Below are 20372 nucleotides of genomic sequence, written 5' to 3'. Positions count from 1 at the left end.
TGAGAAAGGGAAAGTGAGGGAGATGGGGCTTAACTTGTTTGTTGTCAGAAACATCTGGCAAGCATTAAAGCTCTTTATATAAAAAGCTGACTCGCCCAGTATTGCGACACCGGCACATAGATGGGTATTGTCTGTCTGTCTCGTTGGCTTGCTCTATTTATTGCTTACTACTGTAGTTTTCCTTATGTCCTTTGGGCAAATTTGTTACGTATCTTCACAATAAAAGGCATTCTGATTCTGCTCTTTGTTGTATTTGAAAGTAATCCTCTTGATGAATGAATAATTCTAATCTACTGGGTACTTCTTATATCTTCCAGGTACAGACAAACTCTAAAATTACCTTATATAATGCAGACAATCAACAACACAAGAGAGATTTCCCCACTGAGGTTGAAGAGTTGGTCAAATGGGCAACACAGGAGTTTGGCGGTGTCACCTCATTCACCACTCTACGAGACCCAACCAGTATCACCTTTACTGGAAGGGAAGGTACAGTATATACTGGCATGTTATGTAGAATAATTTTTTTATCAACATATCCAACTGGGTGACAGCAGACTGCTGGGCGAGCGCTGGTGCTTTGGCCTAGGGGGGTCAACATATGGGATGAATTCTGTACTGGCCATATATGGAGCGTGTGTATATAGGCTTTTATGAGGTCAGATCAACATGTAATGTCAGAACAGGTCATATATGGTGATCTAAGAGTGGCAGCCGGTCAGTGTCTTGAGTGTACAGGGTTTGATGAGGGCCCAGTTGAGAACTCTAGTTTTAATAACAAACAATAACTAGAACTGCACTCTGTCGAGTGCATACTTGCTTGTTGCACACTAGTAGGCCATAAATGGCCAACTAGTGCGCAAGCAGAGCGCGCAAGTCCTTTCGACCGCTGTAAACTGTCAAATCTCAGTATCTCTGTGATGGAACGTTTCAAATGTATAATTTTTAGATGTAACTATTTGCTACCTACCTACTTTATGCATATAAACACCTAGTATTATTAAGTATGATTCAAGTTTCTATCTATATAAGTTTGGGTGAAGAGCTAGTCATACATATACACACCACGTACTCTGGTCCCAGCAGATCAGGCACAATTTGCTATTTTATTTTTACTGATTATGTATATAGTATACATATGACTAGCTGTAAATGATGACGTAAGAAATATATAGTTATATATAGTATATATATAGTATATAGGCATATACTATATACGTATACATATATACTATATAGAGTGTGTAGTTGTAAGTTGATTAGCGGTATACTGTGGTTACTTTGCGCCAAAAACTGTGACAGCTGTCCCGGCAATTGATGTTTATGCAAGAAAACAGCAAATCTGTGCCTGGTTTGCTGGGACCAAACGACCACAAATGACCATATTTCTTACATCATCATTAAGAGCTAGTCATACATATACACACCACATACTCTGGTCCCAGCAGATCAGGCACAATTTGCTATTTTATTTTTACTGATTATGTATATAGTATACATATGACTAGCTCTAAATGATGACGTAAGAAATATATATAGTATATATATAGTATATAGGCATATACTATATACGTATACATATATACTCTATACTGTATAAAGTGTGTAGTTGTAAGTTGATTAGCGGTATACTGTGGTTACTTTGCGCCAAAAACCGTGACAGCTGTCCCGCCATTTGATGTTTATGCAAGAAAACAGCAAATCTGTGCCTGGTTTGCTGGGACCAAATGACCACAAATGACCATATTTCTTATGTCATCATTAAGAGCTAGTCATACATATACACACCACGTACTCTGGTCCCAGCAGATCAGGCACAATTTGCTATTTTATTTTTACTGATTATGTATATAATATACGTATGACTAGCTCTAAATGATGACGTAAGAAATATGGTCATTTGTGGTCATTTGGTCCCAGCGAAACAGGCACAGATTTGATGTTTTTCTGCATAAACATCGAATGGCGGGACAGCTGTCACGGCGGAAGAGACCGGGCGAAAACATTACTTGCGCGCTCTGCTTGCACAAGTAATAACTTTGGGGCAGACCCGTCTAGAGTTTAAATGGACAGGTATCAGTCAAAAGGGAGACATCGAAGAGGAAGGATGGATAGGGAAGGATGAACATATGGAATGTCAGAACAGGTCAGCTCCATATATGGAGATCTAAGGGTTTGAGGTTTGAGGATAGATGTAAGGTAGAGTTGCTGGCCAGTATTGATGACATCAGCCAGCCCTGATGATGTCACGTGATGTCACGAGTGACTGACTGACGGAAATGCACAATTTCATAGTAAATGCGACCTGAAGTCGCAATAATATTAATATTAATAATAAAGCTTTATTTATATAGCACCTTTCGAAACAAAGTTACAATGTGCTTCACAGAGAATAAAAACAAAAACAATACACTCCATGAACAAGTTAACAACTCAATAATGATACAGAGGATAAAACAAACAAGCAATAGAGGAATACAGTAAGACATAATGGGTTAAAACGTTTAGACCAGAGATGGCCTTAAAAGTTATTAAATACAAATTTAAAATCAATTCTGAAGGTGATTGGGAGCCAGTGTAGGGATGCCAGGACTGGTGAGATGTGAGATGTGGTTTTTGAACAGCTCAGGACTCTGGCTGCAGCATTCTGAACTAGTTGTAGGCGTTGGATGGACTTGTTGGAGAGACAGGAATACAGGGAGTTGTATTAATCAAGACGTGCATACTGTAAATGAATGCGTGCCGTGAATTACATGAGTTAGGTCAGGGGTGGATATGAAGGGCTTGATTTTGACGATATATTTCTAAGGTGGTAATTGAATGACCTTTTTTTTTTATATGGCCTTCATAATTGAGGTTAGGGTCGAGGATGACACCAAGGTTTTGTCCCAACTTTGGAACTATGTTATTCCAACATGTTCCTTTCCCCTCCATCAATCGGAATCAAACCTCTTCTTCTGTGGTCTGGTAGGACCACTACTGGTTGACAAGGGTAGAAATGTCAGCACAAAAGCTACGGATTGCAGCTTAACTACTTGAGCCCTAGACATTTTCAAAAATGGTAGATCTACAAGCTCACATAGTGTGTCATACCACGAGACTGTAGATTGCTACTTTTTGAAAATGTGTGATTTTTTTGTGAAACCTTTAGAAATATGTTGAGCTTTATTGTCATGCCTAAAATAGGGACACCAGGAGGTGAACGTGGTTAAATGTACAGCATACATTACTAAACACTTAGTTCACATTATACACTATTCATGAGGTTCATGTTGGGGACCAACACAGTTTTTATTTATTTTTTGCAGGAACAAAACTGGGCTCTAGGGACTGCACACTTGAACATGAAGATCCAACTCTGAAGCACTTCATGGAGTCTTCATCGGTATCATTAAAATCCTGCTCCACGCAATCTAAGGACCCTGGTGATGAAACGGAGCTCCACATAATCAATATCCCAGAGAATGCCAGCATTCGGTAAAATATATTATGTTTATTGCACTAGTACTACATGTTATGCTATGTCAATATGGCTTTGCTCTTAATACTTTACTTGTACATTCTACCTCTACGGTAGGCCTATATGAACCAAATTGTCTTTTTCATATAAAATCAGATTTTTACAAACTCTAATAATCTGACAAAATATTGAGATGAGATCCTGTTATTTTGGTGCGCGACAACACCACGCACAATGTAGTCCATATGAAGAAGTTTTGCCTTGTGTTAGTCTTCTGCTGCTTCTTGTTTGCATTCTTTGGTGGTTCTTGTTGCAGCAACGTATCGGTGCATGTGGACACAGAGAAGACCATCAGTGTATTCTTGAGAGGACCGCAGGGCACTACCTGGAGCTTCCTTAACGCACGACACACTAAGTTTGGTGTAAGCATCAGTGCACACACTCAAGTATTCATTTCACAGATAGTACTGTACATATATCATGCAGATTATATAATTATAGTTGCTATACATACAGGGAAATACAATACAGTTCATATTTTCACACACCAGCCGGTTTCACAGACTCTGAGTTGTCATACTTTACTATTTATTATTCTTACTTCTGTGTAAGCAGTAGCTGCAGTACTGTTACATAACACCCTTTACAACTAAATGAAAAAAGAAAGAGAAAAACAAGGTCTGTCTCTGACAGCCAGCCTATCCCATGTCATTAAAACTCCACTACATATCTGTTCTTCTGTCAATCAACACCATGCCATTTCTTTCCCCTTCCGCTGAACTGTCTTCACTTTTTCTCCCTCTCCAACAGTCTAATAATCAAATTCTTCTGCCGAGCATCCCGCATGTTCTCCTGCCATCAGTTACATTGGCCAGTGACAGCGCTGCAGATGTGCAGAGAAAGGCACTGGATCATTTTAAAGCCAAAACCTTCACCAGCTACACTGAAATCAAACTGGAGGGTTCTGTGGTCTCACTGGTGCTAAGAAGCAAAGATCACCCAACAGGAGGTAAACTAAATAAAGAGCACGCTGCAGCTGATGGCTGCTCAGATGGTCATGATGAAACTGTCACTTGTCTGCATGAAACTGTCACTGTCATTCATCGGCAGCACCTCTGAATGACGTCACTTTGCAGCGTAGATTCAGAGAAAATAGGGTTTTTGTCTGGCCCAAATAGGGCGGGAGGGTCTGGGCAAGGCGTTGCCTAGCAATGGCCGTTAAAAAAATAATAAAACAGCGATCCCGTTTTATATAGATAAAAAACACCTTAAGACGTGCCCACACATCCTTAGCACCCAGCGGTTTTATTTTATAAGACGTGTGTGTGGATGTCCTAGGCATCAGAAGTGTAGAAAAGCTGTGCTTACACATAAGAGTTGGATCACAAGATTCTCTGAAGTCCTAAACAGTGGCGCAAAACTACAGCATTGATGGAAAGATTTTGAATCATGTGGCCAGGTGGCTCTGATCTCGGACTTCATGTGGCCACCCTGTGACGCCAGGCATCTACATACAGTACATATGACTCCAACCATATTTGGTTATTTAAGGCTTTAACCCAGCCATGTCAAACATACGTCCCGCGGGCCGGATTATTTCATACGGCCCGCAGGCCGGATGATTGAATCCGGCCCCAGGCTTGTAGAGCATAAATGTATGAGTATGTAAAAAAGTCTCTAGCACATTCCTGTCAAAAGTTATGATTTTTTAAAGAAATATAAACCAAAATGCTCAATTCCTGACTGTTCTGAGCTCCAAAACTAGTCTGATTGCTCACAGCTGTGATGCTCAATTGAGTGGACTGTTATGGCGACGCATGTCTCCCACCCCCATCTCTCTCTCTCTCTGAGTGTAGAGAGGGGGGCTGCTGCTGCGTGTTAAAGAGTACCATACTTCTCCAGTACAAGGGTCTAGATAACCAAGGGACCATTCAGATCACAGCTAACAAAACAATTGTACGCACACACACACACACACACACACACACACACACACACGCATGCACACCCAGACAGACAGACAGACAGACCCTCTTCTAGACAGCTATAGAGTCCTGCACAGCCATGCTGTATAAAGATGGACCGTGTACCAATCATACTGTACATACAGTATTATGTTTATTTATTTATTTTAATATGGTTTTATGAAGCTAATTATACACTCATCTCAAAAGCAGGCACCCAGGCACCAGACACTACCATTACAACGATCCCCCCTCATCAGATGCCCTTGCTGATGCAGCTGTACACGTCCCCGGACTATCGTTCACCTCTGGACCCTAACACCAAGGTGCAGAGCGACAAGAGGATCTACGCAGAGGTGGGAAACAGGATTAAACATTAGAAAGGTGCTTGCATAGAATTAGTTAAGCAAGCAACTTTTACATTAAATCATTGTGCGGGAGGGATGCATGTCGTTGACGCGCTATAGTGTGAAGCATAACAATTAAATCACAATTGTCAAACGGCATACATTTGCCCACGGTATGAAAACAAAAAAGATAAATAAAGCCATCTACGGAACACAGAAAGTCAATATATTTCGGACTGACAATGTGCATGTGAAAAGGTCAAAGTCCGCCTCCCACACATCTACTCTGTATGCAACATGATTTAAATAATGACTATTTCCATTCTGATGGGATCGTGTTTATTATTTTATGACTTGTGTGTGTGTGTTCTGCAGATCTCTGGGAGCACTCTGGGGGAGATCATCCTGACCATTAAGGTGATCAGGTGTTTTGTGCGCTCCAAGGACTCGTGTCCGGTGGAGAAGGAGATGCCCTTCATACCCGAGGCGTGCTCCTCTAAGGTGTGCCCCAACAGCACACGCGTCAGCTTCTCTCTGGAGCAACTTCAGGAGCTGCAGACCTCCACCACCTGGGACCTGGAATGCTCTGTTAAATTCTGCTACAGCGAGGTGAGAGACAGACGGACCCGATCCCATCCCTGTATGGAAGCAGCACCACAGTAGGCATGAAACACAGGTTCAGATTCAGTTAGAGAAACACAGCTCGTATTCAAAACAAAAGATTGTCAAAAATCAAAATAAGATTAGACTGATGGAAAAGTTTGTATTTGAAATGTATTCTGGGTTTCCCATTAATTGTGTGCCTTTTCACAAAGTATTGAAAGCATTGTTGACAACTTAAATCCAGCTGCGAGATTAACTGCGAAGTGATGATAGAGATTTTGAACGATGAACTTTAACAGTCAATCCGAAAACATCACAGATCATTTTCTAATGGCTGATTTTACTCAATCACAACAACAGCTGTTATATTAATATTGCTAGGCCTTCTGTTATCGTGTGCAGTATCCCTGCGCTTCGCACCAAAACTGGATTTTACACAAAACTAGATTCCAGATCTGTATTTGTTACATGTCATGTACAAGTACACAAGAGACCGGTACTCTCACTTGTGTGCAATCTTATATAAAGTGACAACTATGTGCTGTGGGATGTGTTAAATTATATAACAGGTGTGTGAGGGGTGGTATGTGCGTACTGGTGTTTAGACAGACTGTCAACAGGCATTTACTGTCAGTGGTTCATAAACCTGGTTGTCTGGGGGAAGTAGCTGTCTTGGATCCTATACTCACTGCTCTTGGTCTTCACGTTGCGGAACCACATGCCAGACGGCAGCAGCAGAAACAATGTGAATGTTGAGCTTTGATCTAAAGTAAGCAGTATCCAGAGTGAACTCGCAACCGGTATATAATATGTCTCTGGTATTTCAAAGCTTGTGACATTCAGGCCTTTCAAGTGTAGCTGATGAGCTGCCACGTGGACTTAATGGTGTGTTCTTTTTGACCTTCTCATCGTCAGCAATGTGGAGACGGGGGAAGAGTGAAGAGGAACCTGGAGGTTACCCAGCCGAGTACGTCGCCACCAAGTGAGTTCCGTTTTAACTCCAAAATATCCTTCATGCATTTGCGTGGATGATTTAAAGCGTATTCAGTCTGACCTTCAAAATCCCGTCGTTGTCGTTTTTCAATTAACTTTGTCATCGGACGTGTGCAGACGTTACTCTTGTAACTTGTAACTCTACGTTACTGTGAGTCATTGTATTATGAGACTAATTACAGACCGACTCATTTGTATGTGAGTAGTTATGTTCCGATGTGTATCGTTTCAAACAACGGACATCATATGGATTCAGTCCTTTTTGCACACGACATTGTGTACACAAAACATGAGACGTATTCGTTTTTTGTCTCTCGCCATGCTTTAGGCATAATTCACAAACCCAGTTGCGTAATGCTCCTTGTTTTCATGGCTACCGCTGCTTTCCATCCGCACTGACGTCGTCATGGAGATGATGAGGTCAGGATATGTTGTGGAGTGTGTGTGGGTGGGGCCTCCTCCTTTAGGAAGGTCTGCAGTCTGACCTTGTGGCCACAATCAGGACTAATGACCCCCAGGGGAGGGAGGGGGGGTCCATTGTGTGTGTAAGTAATAAGGGGTCTAGCTGGACAGCCGTCCAAACGCGGGCTTTGGGCCTGCATGGTGCCTTGAGCATGTTTAACACAAAGAGGGGAAGGTGTCATTCTTCAAAGGGAGGACAATCTCCGGGCAGATGAGACAGGAACACATCTCACATTCCTCAGTGACTGCATGTCGCCCAGAGGGAGATCCCATTATTTCTCTTGGCTCTTTTTAAATTTTTATTTTTAGCAAAAATGAAATGCTGATAAACATGTTTCATGTTTTGGCTTTGACAAACGTTGCTGCCGGCTTGGTGAATTAGTGATTTATTTTTTTTGCCCTTCGACTTCCTATTTCCTACAAATAGTACAAAGTACAAAGATACAGGTTGGTGCATCAGTAATGGCGGTGGCCGGGAAGCTGCCTTTGTTTGCTCATTCAGCCTTTCCTGTGTCCTGTTTTCTCTCCTTTTTAGTGTTTGTGTGTGCATCTTTTGAGTCACGTAAGATATTACGATATAAGAGAAACGGGGCTGGTGGCAAGGGATCATGCTTCCTCCCATTAAACAGAAGCGACTTTCTCATTTGACCTAAAAGTTTCTTTCATCCTTGCCTGCCAAGTAATTGCTCACAGAAGTAATCAAGCCCATCTCTCTCAGATCTACTATCTGGCTGTTTATGTGCGCGGTTGCACAGCTAGAGTTTGTCAGTGTGCGTGATATAGCTGCCCTCGCAACCACTTGATTGGCCAGGAATCTCGCGGTCCGGGATCCTGTTCAGCCATCCTTCCTGTCCCTGCAGGGGTCTCGCAGGAGTCATGGAACAGGCCCACTCTTCTGTCCACCTGCACTGGGGGCTTCTTCTTCCTGCCACTGTTTATTCAGCCCTGCTGTCAAAGCTGCACATAGTTTAGCTAACACGTGACTGATGGTGCAAAACAAAATGAAAAGAACAAAGCTAATACCAGAGGAACAAGCCCATTTGAACTGTGTCTATTTTTAATAGAAACACAATAAGATGTATTTGCTGGAATAATAATAATAATAATTATTATTATTATTATTTTCAAAAACAATACACAGCAAACTATCTGATCAAATATGGAGTTATCGTTAGTTACCTGCCAGTATGCCAATTATTTTCCTTTTCTGTAACAGAAAACCTTTTTTGCAAAAACATACAAAACAAAACATACAGTAAATACATTTCCACACTATGGAGATCGACAGAGGATAAATTGTGGCTTAACAATGACCGAGAGACACAGTTTCATAAAACTTTGCTACTCTGGGGTCCTGTTATCCAGAATGACCGCCAGATGTCCCACTTGCTCAGCACTCAGGGGGCCACTTTATTCTGGCAGATCAAACGGGTCAAGGTTCCAGCTGGACCGGCATCCGCGTGCTTGTTAGCCTTAAATAGAATGTCAATATTTCAGAGCCACCTCCTGATAACATTATGATTAAAATGACACTATTGCGGAATTGTATTAACTGTATTAGGCTTTAAAGTGCTAGTGTCCATACAATTCAGTTAAATAGTGCATGTCCCGAAGGATTATTCCATCTCCTCTCTCCCTGCTGATGGGAAAAGTTTTTAACCTGGCTTTGAACCCAACTTAATGACTACAGATTTGAAGATGCAAATCTCGTTGGACGGTGGCAGGAGTTACTGCCAAAACATACAGCAAATACACTTTCATCCAATTTCTCTTTTCTATATTCCAGGAAAAGAAAGTATGAAGCCTATAGTTTAACCCATTCTGACCGGGCACCCATTTTGGTGTCAGCATCATGTTATGCTTTAGCTATTTAAAAATAGCAGATCTACAAGCTCATATCGCGCCACCGAGTGGCGCGATATGAGCTTGTAGGTCTGCTATTTTTTGAAAAATCGAAGAACGACTGACATTTTTAGAATCTGATCTCAGGTAGGGATGCACCGATCCGATACTCGGCGCCGATCCAGGCTAAAATTCTAGATCGGGTATCGGTGGCAAATGGGCCGATCCATTATCCGATCCGATCCCATAATTATGTGTAATTACAGTATGAAAACAACTCTACCTCCTCCTTGACACAGCAGTGTAGTATTGACAGTATAACATTGCCTGCTCACACATTAACCTGGTCTAATTGTTGCACAGTTATTTAATAAATAATTCAGTGCATTTATATCTGTGTTTGTTACATTCTTTTTACAAAGTTGGGAAAGTAATGTTTAAGTCAAGCCTTGATGTTGCCTTACACAAAATAATGATTCCAGACTCCACACAGTGAGGCATACAGCTTAATAGGTTATTACGTTTCTTTGTGGGGGGGTATCGGATCGGTACTCTGTATCGGCAGATACTGGACCCCCATGTATCGAAATCGGTATCGAATGCCAAAAAGCCGGATCGGTGCATCCCTAATCTCAGGTCAGAATGGGTTGATCAGACCAGTGTGTGTCCAGTGGAAACCTTGTATGAATCTGATCTCAGGTCAGAATGGGTTAAAATGTTAGCCATTGTGCATAGGTAGAGGCAATGCTTCATTTATACTAGCATGTATGACACCTCTCGACAGAAATAGAAGATCTATTCTAGCATATCTAGATCGGCTATTTTCAGAGAGCGACACCATCGTATGAAGTATAAATCAGGCTTAAGAATGACGGTTTGCTTCCTCTGCAATTCTTATTCTCAGCATGCAAGACAGTCTCGGTTCTTGTTTTCAGACTGGCTTGAATGTTTGCTCACTTACCAGCAGCAATCCTGATTTCAGCACCCTGCAAAACCGTGATTGAGACTCTGCTGGCAGCCCTTTAGTTGTTTTGCTTGCTATTTTGCTTGTATTCTGTAATTGCCGTAATGATGGCTAGTGAGGAGCTAACCCACAGTTGACTATGAAGTCCAATTTACACTATACCACTATAATTCTTTACACTATTTACACTATAAATTCTTAGCATTGATTACTTTCACAGCCCTTAACTGGGCTGTGACAGGGGGCACGGTGTCACAGTCGGTAGTGCTGTCACCTCACAGCTAGAAGGTCCTGGGATCGATTCCTGCTGGGGACGCTGGGGATGTGTTCCCTCCTCCGCGTCATCAGTGCCCATGCCCGAGGCGGGGTTGGCGAAAGAGCCTGTGTGGAGTTTGCATGTTCTCCCCGTGTCCCGTAGGGTATAGGTACCCTCACAAAAAACATGCAGTAATCCTGCCTCCCCCTGACCAGCTGATGGAGGGGAAAGGAACTAGTAAGAATAATGTGTTCCTTCCACGCACTACATCTGGCCGGGGAAACTCCCCCTGTCAGGTGAAAAGAAGCAGATTGGACTCCTCATGCATAGAAGGAAGCATGAGGTCAATTCGCTGCCCCCCCCCCCCCCCCCCCCCCCCCCAGGTTCATGGCAGAGGAAGTGTAGCTCCCAGGATTACATTAGATAATTGACACTGGGTGAAAAAATTGGTTGCAAAATCGTGGGATATATATATATATATATATATAAAAATATATATATCAACTGTGCCATAACAACCTCAATAAGATTTTTTCTCAGACATGGCTCTCCTGGCCATTGTTTGCCACAGTAAATTTGATTAAAGACTGACTGTTCTTTTTAAGTCAGGAACCCCTAAAAAGCTCTGGAATGACTCTTAAATGCCAGTATTTTGAACCCGGATTTTGCTTGAATGTTTTATCTTTTATAATTGCAGTCATATTATACATTTGCTTGTTGCATTTAATTCCTCTTCTGTATGTAAATATAAATACTAGCCTACTACTACTAGTAGTAGTCGTAGTAGTAATGACCTCATAATGTTGTTAGTTACTACCTTACAATATGACCTTTACAGAAGCATACATGACTTTGGTATGTTTTTCAGCACCACCATGTTTTGACTTTGGCCTGGCAGCTGTGTTGGGGATCGCATTTGGTGGGTTCCTAATTGGAGTGCTGCTTATTGGAGCCCTGTGGTTCATAAAGATCAAAACAGGTAAAGGTTCCTATTCAAGGTTAGTCGTTCTGACTTACATAGATCCTAGTGTTAATGGGGATCATTTTGCTCATCATCTTTGCTGTTAACGTGTTTCAGGATATCCATCTGGACTGGATGTGAGCTCAACTGCAGCAAATCTTACCGGTGAGTAATTTATCCAACTTGTCTTTAACAACGTTTCTGCTTTGCTTTTTATATCACATGTTGACTTATCGATTAAGTGATTTCCTTTCTTCCAGGATGTCCCTGTTCTCTGACAAAACGACAACCTGTATCGACCAACCCGTCCCCCTCGGAGAACAGCAGCGCCAATGCCAGCATCGGCAGCACCCAGAGCACGCCGACCAGCAGCATGGCATAAGATTACTGCCATCATAACCTCCACATTTCAAGTACCGCCATCTTCCTTTATGTCACCTATATGGGTTTTGTGCTGTCGTTTTTACTCAAGCACATAAACTCCAGCAGCCCCTACTTTGAGCATGTTGTTCTAGGCAACAACAAAAAAGAGAGAAAAAAGCCTAGGCCTATATGCGTCATTTATACAACGTCGTACGACTACGTCGCACGGCTAAAATAGAGGATTTACTAGCTCACAACGCGTTGCATGGCGCCGCATTCTGAGCTTGTAGATCTGCTATTTCCATTGTATGACGGGCTTAGGTTTCTAAGTGGCTTAAGAAGCGTTCCCGCCCCACGCCTGCATCCTTCACTCTCGAAAACGAGCACAATTCTCATCTGTGACCCGCGGAGCCTCCAATCAATGCGGCCGGGGAGCTGGGGAGGGTGGGGGACGGAGGGCGGGGTGAGCAGAGACGGTTTGAAGGATGGCAGGAGTCTGGTTTATGGCTCCTGACACTAACCTCTCTAGCCTCGCTGTAAAGCCCCGGCTCACAGACAGGAAGTTAAAGAGGGCAATAGAAAAAAAGAAACCCCATTGGCTCCCAGCAACAGGAAAAACAAAGCATATCCCCTAAGAACTAACAGGAAATTCACGGCATTCTTTTCAATGGATTGTGCCGACGTGACGGAGGCACAATAAGAGTCAGTCAGGGGAAAAGCCGGTCAAAAGATTGACTTTTGAAAACATTAGAAGAGAAACGGATTTGCATTCATGTGTTGACGATAAGGAACTTGTCCAGGAGGTTTCAATATAATCATCGACATCTTGGGGACAAAATAAGATTAACTTTTAGGATTTCTCACAAGTGAAGAAAATGTGCACTTCCCATTCCAAATGGTATGCGTCTTAGAATTTTAGCACAAAAGGGTCCATGGCTACCTCTTATCGATTAGAAGTCTGGGGTTGAATTCAAATTTAACACTAGACTTCTCCAGTGAAGTAACTTTTCTATGCTTCTTTTAATATATTTAAAAATAAACTCTGTTTCACTGGAGTTGCATCACAAAGTGTTGCTCCAGGTCAATTTTTAACTGGCAAAATGTAGAACTCAATTTTCATGCAATCCAAGGTCTAGGAGTTAAAAAGGCAAATTGTTACTGAACGAATTAAAATAAGTCTTACTTAAGATATTCTGATGAACTATATGGTGATGAAAAATTATCTTTTTGACTGTGATCTCAGGAACGATAACCACTCTTCATTATTGTAAGCTAAATTAAAGACAATAATCATTGCTACCACTGCACCAAGTTAGGACTACAGCTGAACTAATAATACATAAGTCACCTTTGCTTTGTAGACACTGCATACTTCAATGTACTATGGCTATACATACCCCTAACCCCATGAGACATATTGTGAAGATATTCACATTGCAGGCATGGATAATTATCTGGAACTATTCTGTTACTTAGGAGACATGAGTTTGTGTTATAATAAGCCCATTTACTGTACTTGCTACTGTACACGTGAGAAAGGATAGCAGCTAAAGCTGTGATTCTCAACCTCTTTAATTTCAAGGACCCCCAGTTTAATATGCACCAGGCCATTATGATTTTTATTTACATTTTGTACACTTTCTGTGTTACAAACTTGTAAGGGTCCATTTGGTTCCTAACTGTCAGTTGTTTAGCTGGGGACCCCTGGAGGTCCTCCACTGAGCTAAAGGACAGATGACACATTTCTGTGACATTACCACAGTTGCACATGCAGTGTGTGTGTGTGTGTGTGTGTGTGTGTGTGTGTGTGTGTGTGTGTGTGTTTCTGTGTAAATGTACAGATGTAAATGCATTTTATAATTGTATTACCTCTCTTTTACCTCTTTGAAAATACTCGTAATATTATGTAATGTGTAATGTGGCAAAAGCAGACAATAAAAACATATAACCCCATATGGAACCTCTCCCTCCGCTATACTGTAGCTCCGAGATGAGGTCCCACCCACTTAGCCTCCCGCCGCGTTTCAGAACCGGCGCATATTTTCCACTGTACACAATTCTTACCATTTTCCGCACATAATATCCAAAAAGTAAAGGTCGGAGGAACTGCTATCAGTGTTTTCTTTTTTTAGCGGACAAGAACATCTAGGTGACGGGTTGACACGAGTGTTTAAAACGCTTATTTAGTCAGCCGGTGCCATGTTTTTCAGGATGTTCAGAGGTTTTTCAGAGGTTCCATATGGGGCAATCACTATATCTTTAGTGATAAATTAAAAATTTGATTTTGATTCTTATATACCATTTCTTAGACCTTAGTTATTGCCTTGTAGTTAATGGAGACATCTAATTTTGGAAAATAATGTATTATTTGAGCCTTAACAAAACCGATGCTGCATTCAAAAACTCAACTTCATTGTCTGTATTTTAACTAAAGTTAAAATAAAACAATGAAGTGGAGACGGAAACACAGAAAGATAAACTGTGTGTGTGTGTGTGTGTGTGTGTGTGTGTGTGTGTGTGTGTGTGTGTGTGTGTGTGTGTGTGTGTGACTGTGTGTGTGTGTGTGTGTGTGTGTGTGTGTGTGACTGTGTGCGTGCGCGCGCACCCTGCATATTTTATATGTTTTGCTAGAAACAGGAGAAGAGATTAAACAGGATAAATTGCCTCTAGAGTATCTGTGCAATATAATGAGGTAAACCTGTAATGTATTGTAATGTTATGTCTATGGAGTTTATTTTGTTCTTTGCTATCCATATACCACTACTATATCCATATCTGTATTATTATTTTATATTTTACAATGAACTGGGGGGAACTACTTTTATGGCACTTATCAAATGCACAAAGACGTTTTTATTTTATTTACAGTTCTTAAATATATTGACTTGATTTGTATTGGTTACTATTTTTCTATTTTTATTTTATGTTTGTTAAATGGATGCTGTCAATTGTCATAGACATACAATGTGTAAACCAAAATGCAAATACATTGTGATAGTATATACAGTTATTACTGATTTTACTGACTTTTACCATTTGGCCTTACACAGTAAAGTCCTCATTGTTAATGTATCCAATGGCAACTCAGAGAGTCTGCAAATGTAACCTAATGGACCCTTATGGCAGTGGTTCTCAAACCGACTGAAAATATTTTGTGCCAGTGATACAATATTTGTGTTGTTAAAATGTTTCAAAAATATTTTTTTCAATATATATTTCTTATTTTCAAATAGCCAATGTGTATACTGTAGTTTTAAACTAGTTATACAGATTTTGATGCTATTGATTAACTAACTTCCTGGGAACATAACTTTGAGAACCACTCTTACTCTTCCAAATGGACCCACCATTTGGTTACGTTTGTACACTCTTGAGTTAAATTGACACGGATGATTTTACTGTGCGTTATTCCCCTGCTGTCCAATAACAAACTGTCTCGGAGTCTGCAGACATCCTGACATTGTGTTATGCTCTGTGTATTATCCCTGGCGGGGGTGATGGAACTCATGCATTCTAATTGGCTGAATCTTTCAACATAGATTTTGCACAGGGCCGGGGATTGATTGGCACAAGCATTGCCCTCGTTTTGATGTGAAACTCCCACCTAATGTATCAGTGCAAGTACATGTGGACCCCTGTGCAGAGAGACGTTATTGGTTGATGTTTGTCTGCGTTGGGACTTGGGAGGAATATTTAGCCTGGAATCCAGTGTTGATGTTTGTTGACTACCCTTTTTCACTGATGAAAACTAAATGGAAACTAAATGAAAACTAAGCTATGATGACTAAAACTAAGACTAAATATACTGACAATATCATCAAAAAAAATAAAAAAAATAGACTAAAATGTTAGGAATGGACTAGTGGACAAGAGATACAGTAGAACTAAAAGTCATTTTACACTTTGTTGCATGCTGAAAATAGCAGATCTACAAGCTAATAACGCCTCCTGCTGCAAGGTGTTATTAGTGTAAAATTAGTGTAAAATCAGCCATTACGATGGCATCAAGTCCTGCCAAAATGCATTTTGTATACAAATCAGTTGTAGATTTAGTCGACTAAAATCTTATGATATTTAGTCGACTAAAACTAGACTAAACTAGACTATTCCAGGTGACTAAAATTTGACTAAAATTAAATGAAAACTATTCAAGAGACTATGACTAAAAAATAAAATTTGCTGTCAAAATCAACACTGCTGGAATCCAGACTGATTCGCTGACCGCCGAACGGAGCGAATCAGTATTGATCCCAGGCTAAAGAATACTGGCAATATCACACTAAACACAAATGGAGCTAAATAATTCTAATGGTTCTTTGGCTCATAATTATATGGGCATCTCTTTTGGCACTACAGTATATTAACAGCTAAAACCCCGGCATCTGCGTTGTGGGGAACGCTTTCACTGAAATTAGCATGAAAATACACCCTGTGGGACAACCATATGGGGTTTAAGTGGTTAATAAAGATGCTATAGCAGTGTTTCCCAATCTGGAGTCCGCGGGCCCAATCCCGTAAAACCACGTTCGTCACAAACAATCAACGTCAATCAACATCACTCAATATGCAAATGGTCCAACTCACCACAAACAAACTCAGCCGGAAGCGCAGAATTCATGCCGAAAGTCTGTGCGTTATGTCTGTAGGCACTGTTTGCATGAATAATTTGTCTGTTCATAATTCACAATTCCACAAACACAAACCAGTTACAAGCGTATGTGATTTTTTTTTTTACAAAGCACAAGATATTTTGGCATTCATTTAAGCCTATTAGTCCACATTTTTAAACAAAAACAATAACTTGCTTTCATCCACTTTTAACCTTGACCCCTATTTCAGAAAAGGTTTGGAGGCCGCTGCTATATAGCACCATAAAAGGTATACTGTAAGCAACACACCATTTAATGGTGCTATAGAAAAGATCCATTAGAGATGCCTAAACTAAGCTGAAGAACCTGTACAGAGCCTCTAAAGAACCACGCATGCCAACATGTTCTGTGTACAGCAGCAGTGCAGCAGCTCACCCACCCCAAATTACAGCTGAAGAATCCACAATTGTGTGTGTGTGTGTGTGTGTGTGTGTGTGTGTGTGTGTGTGTGTGTGTGTGTGTGTGTGTGTGTGTGTGTGTGTGTGTGTGTGTGTGTGTGTGTGTGTGTGTGTGTGTGTGTGTGTGTGTGTGTGTGTGTGTGTGTGTGTGTGTGTGTGTGTGTGTGTGTGTGTGTGTGCTTGTGCGCGTGCGTACTGTGTGTGCGTGCATTCTGGACAGATTCAGACTCTTAAATATCAGATGCACCAATGCGTATAGATCCAGCCTGACTGACTGGCTGGCCCCTGTTGACAAGGCATTGACAGAAAACTGTGAAAACAAGACGTGCTGTCAGTTAATCCTCCCCGTTAACCCTGTAGATCCCTGCCTACAACCTCTTGACAAGAGCTTTTCCTCTGAGAGAGACTGGAAACCACCATGAAAACCTAACCTGCACACGGCACATGGAATGTACGTGTGCATTGTGTACATTTACTGCGAGGAGGAAGGAAGTGTTCAGCCTTGTGTTAAGTCCATGAATGTCCATGTCCATGTCCATATACTTGGCCATACGGCGGTGTTGTGCGCCGAAAATAGATCGATAGATCTACACACAGTACAAGCTCACCACATACAACACACACTCTTCAACCAATTTGTTTTAAATTATTATGTACAATGTAGCAATCTTGTTTCATCAAAAACTCATGTCTGTTTGAGGATATTGCGTGTGTGCGTGCGTGTGCATGTGTGTCTGCGTGTGTTTTAGGATTTGCATATCTTGACTATAATTTATGTTATCCTTCAAAATAGAACCTGACATTCAGTTCCTTTTGCGGAAACAAACATTCAAACAAACAAACATTCACAGCAATGGCATCCATCCATCTCTTTATTCTAGGAAGGAACAAATCATTTTTAATAGAGGCTTTCATAGCCTCATCGTAACTATCTGAGGTGTACTGCTGTGCAGGAAAAGGAGCTTTACATAACATAGCTGGTTTGTGTCCGTATAATGCATTTACACAGAATGTCAACACTCAGGCTAGATAAGACTGTTCTAAATCTGTGGTCTTTCATGATTTTATACAGAGTGGTAAATAAAGTGTTATTGTGTAGCTGGTGGGTTCTCACACCTGAATTGAGAGCCTTTTTTTTAAAATGCCATCTTTGCTTCTTTAGAGAAATATGTCTTTTGTGAAATCATCTTAATAAAATTGATTTTAAAAACATGTTACAGAAATAGACCTTGTTTGTGAATGGTTCTTTTGCAAGTAAAGTACATCTGGTAGCATTATCTCCCAAGAGTGGGAACCAATTAAAATACAGAATAGTACAGTGCACACATTCAGAAGAGGCCATCGCAGGAAAATGCCACAAGCGTTGGCTATATATAACTGAAAGGCACTGTTATGTAGATTGGTGTAGTACTGTAGATGTTGGTGGTCAAACTATCAGCATGGGAGTACTCATAAGACCCACTGTTGTCATGTCAATAGGTTGCAAATTTGACTTTTCTGCCCCTGTGTGGTGATGCATCCACATTACACATGACTCATTATCTGACCTCCTGTAGTGATGCAATACAATACCATATACCATACCATCTTTCACATCTTCAGCTTTTTAGAGTGATTGTTTAGACTTTAGAAGGTCTATAACACAGGTTTTATGATGATATAGGCTAAATCCGTTGAGATCTGACATAACATCCATAACTATTTTCTACACACGTGACATACCCTGTCTTGGCTTGCATGTGGCACGATTTGCTGTTGCGAAATGATTTGTTAAATTCCCATCAGGCAGTCATGCATTAAATAATGTAGGTGTTTCATCTGATTAAGTGCTTCGTGCATTATTCCTTGCCATCTGTGTGTAATCTTCTACTCGCTAATTGCAGAAAAATAATACACTAGAACATCTTGCCGTCACGACTGACCCAAAACACACAGGCCTTCAATGAGATTGTTTGAAACTTTGTAAATGGAAAATATTATCATTTTAAGAATAGAAGTCATGTACGTGTGAACTTTGTAAAGGCCCAATGTTGATTGATTAAAAAAAAGAAAAATAGTCTGTGGTTATTACATCCAGATACGTCCTTGTTTTCAGGGATGGGGCTGCGGCACAATACATGTATATGGATTGTCCTTTGGCTGTTTTGTCTGATTTAAAATGATGCAGCCTCCGGCTCTAAAAATGGAGATGTTGTTTGGCCTTGCGCAGAGCTTTGTGTGTGTCTGTGTGTGTGTGTGTGTGTGTGTGTGTGTGTGCGTGCGTGTGTGCATGCGTGCGTGTGTGTCCGTGCGTGCGGGTCCGTGTGTGTCCATATTTCCCTTGGCAAATATGTGGCTCGCTACGACTGAATTCAAATGGCTCAGTGTGATCAGTTCATGCCAGAGGTTCTCAACCTCTCTCTGGATCAGGGCCCACTTGAGAATCCTGAAAGCCTTATATGTATGTGCAGACCCAACCATCTGATGACCACTTAACAGCTATGGGACAGCCATTCCTACTCCATAAAGGTATCACAATTAAGGAAAACTGATTTTTTAAGAAAAAAACACCATTTATTTTACATTATCGTTTTATATGACATTTGCCAATTAAGGCAACAAGGCAGAACTGCCAGTCAAAGCGAAGACTGACCAATCACAGCACGTCCTCACCGGACATGCTTGCAGAGACTCTTGGGTAATGAAGTCAAGGACGTTGGCTGCCTTGTTATTTGCATCCAAAGTGGTCTCTGATACCCCAAACTACAGTACATAGTGTTGCTTTAATGTTACATTACACAATATCATCATTGAATTCTATTCTAATTAGTGTTTTGGCAATTATTTGGGGGCCCAGCTGAACAGGTTGGGAATCGTTGGTTTCTGTGGGAAACAGGACAGCTCTCTGTGATCACTTTATGATGGGCAGCTATAGGTTTCAGCTGAATCCCCATTGACGTATAAAATTCAAGATTTAACAACTTACAAATTATAGATATTCAGAAATGTATATATGTATTATATAACTGATGTTGTGGGGAGTTCATTCCTTGGCTATACTGGCAACCTGCACAAGAAATGTAACACTGATTGGTCCATTGGTTTGCCAGACCAGCCCAGGATAGGCACAG

The 20372-nt window shown here is 41.0% G+C and overlaps 1 protein-coding gene across 2 annotated transcripts in view; it reads left to right on the top strand.

Moving 5' to 3' along the window:
• Positions 1-12650, top strand: part of eng (endoglin) — a 62908-nt gene extending 50258 nt beyond the window's left edge. The window contains exons 5-14 of one of the 2 annotated variants that reach the window (XM_083794287.1): positions 318-489; positions 3309-3477; positions 3777-3882; positions 4271-4469; positions 5638-5780; positions 6147-6380; positions 7290-7356; positions 11760-11870; positions 11970-12017; positions 12113-12650. In XM_083794287.1, coding sequence (XP_083650413.1) covers positions 318-489; positions 3309-3477; positions 3777-3882; positions 4271-4469; positions 5638-5780; positions 6147-6380; positions 7290-7356; positions 11760-11870; positions 11970-12017; positions 12113-12234 — 1371 coding nt within the window. In that variant the 3' untranslated portion in view covers positions 12235-12650. Of the gene's footprint in view, positions 1-317; positions 490-3308; positions 3478-3776; positions 3883-4270; positions 4470-5634; positions 5781-6146; positions 6381-7289; positions 7357-11759; positions 11871-11969; positions 12018-12112 lie in introns of both variants that reach the window. The other variant, XM_083794286.1, reaches the window with a different exon arrangement.
• Positions 12651-20372: the final 7722 nt, after the last annotated feature.

The sequence above is a fragment of the Protomyctophum parallelum genome, assembly GCF_964188405.1.
Source record: "Protomyctophum parallelum genome assembly, chromosome: 21".
In the NCBI taxonomy this organism is placed as follows: Eukaryota; Metazoa; Chordata; class Actinopteri; order Myctophiformes; family Myctophidae; genus Protomyctophum; species Protomyctophum parallelum.
This window is presented reverse-complemented; position numbering and strand designations above follow the sequence as displayed.